The 5,098-nt window shown below is 45.0% G+C and overlaps 1 protein-coding gene and 2 non-coding genes across 3 annotated transcripts; 2 read left to right on the top strand and 1 right to left on the bottom strand.

Annotated features, from left to right (window-relative positions):
• Positions 1 to 309: 309 nt before the first annotated feature.
• Positions 310 to 500, top strand: LOC132448087 (U2 spliceosomal RNA). The gene has a single exon (XR_009523292.1). It is a non-coding gene; the product is annotated as a U2 spliceosomal RNA (small nuclear RNA).
• A 912-nt stretch (positions 501 to 1,412) lies between these two features.
• LOC132448086 (U1 spliceosomal RNA) lies at positions 1,413 to 1,577 on the top strand. The gene has a single exon (XR_009523291.1). It is a non-coding gene; the product is annotated as a U1 spliceosomal RNA (small nuclear RNA).
• Positions 1,578 to 2,625: 1,048 nt separating this feature from the next.
• On the bottom strand, positions 2,626 to 4,104 carry LOC132447690 (uncharacterized). Its single transcript, XM_060038612.1, has 2 exons — positions 3,740 to 4,104; positions 2,626 to 3,637 (listed from the first exon to the last, which is right to left on the bottom strand). The coding sequence occupies exon 2, from the start codon at positions 3,624 to 3,626 to the stop codon at positions 3,111 to 3,113; it is 516 nt and encodes a 171-aa protein (XP_059894595.1). The 5' UTR covers positions 3,627 to 3,637; positions 3,740 to 4,104; the 3' UTR covers positions 2,626 to 3,110.
• Positions 4,105 to 5,098: the final 994 nt, after the last annotated feature.

The following is a 5,098-nucleotide window of genomic DNA, read 5'->3' as shown; positions in this document are numbered from 1 at the left end:
CATAATAAATAATAAAGAAAGAAAGAAAATACATTCAACATTTCGTTCACTCACTGCTTCACCTGTAGTCTTATAGAAGCCTCCACTGCTCCAAACTCTATTTGTGAAACATGCAGACGGCCTAGTGAGACTGCCAGCAGGCAGCAGCAAAGAGATGTAGCGACCTCGGTTTATTTCTCCAGCTTTCACAGACACACAAACACGCACACAGATTGCTTGGTCTTTTTTTTGTTTCGTCGTTGTCTGTTAAACCGCCAAGTGGAGCGACGTGTCTGGGAACCTCGCCTCTTGGTCTGAGCATGTGGGAGCATCGCTTCTCGGCCTTTTGGCTAAGATCAAGTGTAGTATCTGTTCTTATCAGTTTAATATCTGATACGTCCCCTACCCGGGGACCATATATTAAATTGATTTTTGGAACTGGGAGATGGAAAAGGGGCTTGCTCCGTCCACTCCACGCATCGACCTGGTATTGCAGTACCTCCAGGACCGGTGCACCCCTCTCTCACTGTGAAAAACAAAACTAAACTCCTCCTGAGAGTACACCCGTCCGCCTGTAGACAATAAAGTGTCATTTACAATTCATAAACGCACTGTTTACAATTATTCCAACGATATTCTGTTGTAGTGATGTTATGGTTTGCGTCGAGGCATCGGGGCGTGTGTCGAGTACCTCGGCTCCTCCCCCAGCGAAGCTCCGTATCACATAGGCGAAATGACGTGGCGCGTGACGTTCGAGGCTTCATCTCGGGCTGTTCCGCGCGATATGGGTTCACAATTGGCACATTTTTACAAAAAGAAGACCCTACCCAGTTCCAAGATCACTTTTATGGCTATGTCATTAATCACACTCGTTCTCAGTCATCATGCAGTTCTATTATTACAATTATTAGTAGGCTACTGTAGTTATAAGACAATCTATTTTGCCCGGGATGACTTAAAACCTTTGTCAAATGATTTGTTCTCTACCATGAGCTCGGGAGATATTTATGAACGGCACACTCACACGTATCACTGAAACGACTTTAATTCTTTAACGTTTTGATGTTGTACGAAGCAAACATCACATCATCACAGGAAACTCTTTCTTTCATCATAATTTCAAGCTTCGAGGTCGAACCACTTTGATGGTTCACCTGGCTGCGAGGCTTTGACGTTTCATGAGGCATCATCTCGCCACCACTATTCTGTTGTTTAAGAAAGAAAAAAGGATTCTTTCTGTGGCGTGTCGATAACTTGGATCTCCAGGTTTCCTTTCGTTATGCTTCCATCACGCTGATTTCAGATTCGCCTGTCATCGTGTGACCGGTGGTCTACAGTGTTTATTAAAGTCTAGACATCTCCGAATGCTTTGCAACCGTTCTCCTGGGGAACACGCGTGGGCATCGTTCAGCCCACCTGAACGTGTACAACTCATACTTACCTGGCAAGGGAGATACCATGATCAAGAAGGTGGTTCACCCATAGCGAGGCTCAGCCATTGCACTGAGGCTGTTGCTGACCCGTGCGAATTCCCCAAATGTGGGAATCTCGATTGCATAATTTCTGGTAGTGGGGGACTGCGTTCGCGCTCTCCCCTGGTCGTGTTGTTCTAAAGAAATAATAGCTATGAATGATACCACCCTGAGCACGCCCGATCTCGTCTGATCTCGGAGGCTAGCAGGGTCCGGCCTGGTTAGTACTTGGACGGGTGACCGCCTCGGAATGGCTCATGACCCCCCAAAGTCCCTATCCCTCAACCCTGGGATGGATCCAAAAGGATCGAGGATCAAAACGGACGGCTCCATCTGGTGGCCACTGGTGGGTGGTTTTATTTTCAGAAATGTCATGTGCAAGGCCTAGATGATCAAAATCCACTTGTCTGCTGGATGTTTTGTTTATTATTTTCATACTTTGAGTGGATGTAGCTGATGAGATTCATACAATCAAGTGGAAAAGTGTTAAATTGTTACACATTTTTGGGCTGAATTAAGAAAAATAATAAGACTGTATTCAGTGCACTCTCACTTTTTCTGGAAGACATCAGAGCCATTCACAGAACTCATTGTTTTGACCACACAGGGAGTGCAGCCATCACAGTGGGGGTGTATTCACACCTCTGGTTGCGGGAGTGAAGACACAAGGACTTCTAATTGCTTTGGTGTGTTTTTTCTTTCCAATACCCCACCCCTTCTGAAACCCAAGCACACTGAGACTCCAAAATACTTTTACAACTTTTATTTTTCAACCAGAATGTGTTTCATTGAAAAGGCAATCCATATAAACACAAATAAACAAGATCATTTTAGTTAAAAGCTCGCCCACCACGACTAGGTACAGATCTACAGGCGAGAACACGAGAGCATGAGATGAGAGACAAACATGTACTACCATTTGCAAACATTTAGTTAAACATGGAGCTGACAGACATACACACATCACAAGGACAGGCACATATAAATAACATTAATAATAATAAAAAACACTCAACAATTAAAGAACACACACACACACACACACACACACACACACTTGTACTTGAGATACAAATCAACAATTGGCTTGTACAGGCTAAAGTGCAATAATGAACATGATTATCCATAGACTCAGGTGACCAATCAACAAATAAAGGCTCAAGCTGTTCCTCCCTTTTTATGTTTTCTTTAGCAAACTTTTGTTAAAACTGAAGCAGACAAATACATACAAACATCACAAAGACATGAAGCTGACAAAGACAAACAACATGCATGACAAAAACACAGATTATCTGAACATGAACAACCACTAAAGGGTATGTAAACTGATTGTGTTAGATTGGAACTGATTATGGTTTAAAAGATTGGCCTCGATATTGAACATAGAGCAGAATGGATACTACAAAGTAAATTTTAACAGCAATATAAATAATAATAAATAAAAAACGAACAAAAGAACTTCAAGTAAAACTGCAAAGTGCCTTTTTTTTTGAACGATATAAATAAATAGATAGTGCTTGCTGAAGCACTTTAAAAAACACACACAAAGACAAAGACAAACACACACAAACAAGCCTCTTTCTCTCGCTTACAGATGGCACAGGAACAGTGGCATCACAGAGGTAAGTTATTCACACACACACACGCATTTCCAGGTATTTACACAGTCCTCCTTTCCAACTCTGCATCCACGACACTCTTAAAGTGTTCAAAGTTGTCATACACCACATGGTAAAAGCCAGGGGTAGTGGACATCCTAGTGGATGGACAGTAGGAAAACATTTTCTGCATGCTTCCAGCCACTTTGTCCTTGGAAGGGGTGTACCTCTTCCGCTGTCCACCACAGTCTGGCACGTGGCAAGCCCCACATGGCCTTGAGGACTTGTTAGGCATGAATGTCTTCACGGTTGGTGCAGGAGGGACAAAGCTCTGGCTGCAGGATGGCCCACAAAACAGGACGGAGGGGGCCTGTGGCTGTGCGGGGAGGACCAGCAGTATGGGTGCTGCCGACACAGGGGGCGGGCCGTAGGTCAACGCAGCAGGTGGCCTCGGCTGGAGGTGGGTGGACGCAGGAGGCCTCGGCAGAATGGGGGTGGGCGCAGCAGGCTTCAGCCGGGTGGAGGACGACAAACCCAGTGGGCTGAACGGGCCGGTTCGCGGGAGTCCCAGGCTCATCAACAAATAATCTGGAAATATAAAATACACATGTGATCAGTATTGATATGACGTGTGTGTGCTATTTGCTTTCCACAGCCAACAGGTGAAACAAAGTGCTTATGACAACTTACCTCCGCTTCTCACCACGTCTCTTTCCAGCCTGGTGATGGATGTGCCGGTACTGGACCTGAGGCCGGTCTGGCGGAGCAGTCGCTCCTTCTGCCACTTCAGCAGCTCGTTCTGCTCTCCCTGCTGGCAGTACTGGAACAGCAGCCACACCAGCCAGCCGACATCATTCTCCACAAGCCACCTGAAGGTCTGACCGGCGTACTTCCCGAACGTGATGACCAGCTGCTTTCCAAAGGTTTCTGCTGTCTTGAGATCCAGCCATTTAGGGTCAACAACAGTGCTGCTGCGGGCCTCTGCCACAGCCTGGCCTCTCCTTGCCGGTACAAAATGATGCTGGGGTACTGGTGTAGCTGTTGATGGCTGACCAGCGATGGTTTAGTGGCCAAGCTCTTCCCGCAGACGTCACAGATAAAGGTCTCCCTGGCGATGGCATGGATCTTCAGGTTGGACTTTTCACCGAATGTCTTGTCGCACACGGTGCACTGATGTGTAGGCATGTTCCATCTGGTACAGTAAAACATGAATAAATGAGTAAAACTAAAAACAGATCATTTAGATTGACAATATGTAGCCCTTTATTATACAGAAATCTGCTGTTGGTGTATTAGCCTAGGACAACAAGCTCGCCAGATTGTCGAGAGATTAACACGGTCGCCAAATTGCTTCATGTTACAATTACTCTCGCATCAGCTGTTGTCTAAACAGTCACATGTACCCATATTAACACATATCCACATCAAATTGACCAAGAAAACGTTGATTGTCGCCGAAAAGCAACAAGTTTGCAGGTATGCGACGTAGCCCTTACTATTGTAAACAGTGTCGTTAGCCGCGCCTAGCTATCGTTACAAAACACACATTAATCAGCTTATTATTTCAACGACCCTTGGGTGAATATAGTAATGCCATACACCGTTGGAAAGCTTAGATTGCCACGATTAAAACGAGACTTCCCACGGGTAATATGGTTGCTCACCGACAAAACGGCGATAGGTTGACTAAAGTCTACCCAGCAGCTAAAAACGTACCCACTACTTCTTCCCTTTATACACAACGACCGCGTTATGACACGGTCGAAATCTTTTCTCTTTCTACAAAATCGAAACAGCTTAATACAAACCGTAAATAAATTGTCTAATTATTAACTAGCAAACGATGCAGGGGATAACATTTACCTGAGAGAATCCTCCGTCGACAGCTTCACCGGGCAATACCACGTGCTGTACGCTATTTTCTTTTTCAACTCGAGCTCATTGGCTGCAATAGAGTTCCGGGTGTTATAGATATATATGTATTTGTCATTGGACAGAAGTACAACGAAATTCAGTGCACTCACGTACTGGTCTCATTTAAAAAGGTAA

Source organism: Gadus macrocephalus, chromosome 19 (genome assembly GCF_031168955.1).
Source record: "Gadus macrocephalus chromosome 19, ASM3116895v1".
Classification (NCBI taxonomy): domain Eukaryota; kingdom Metazoa; phylum Chordata; class Actinopteri; order Gadiformes; family Gadidae; genus Gadus; species Gadus macrocephalus.
Note: the sequence above shows the minus strand (reverse complement) of the source record. Positions and strands in the feature narration are given on the sequence as shown.

Coding starts and splice junctions, on each gene's coding strand:
- LOC132447690 (XM_060038612.1), bottom strand. CDS start 3,626: ATGAGCCTGGGACTCCCGCGAACCGGCCCGTTCAGCCCACTGGGTTTG.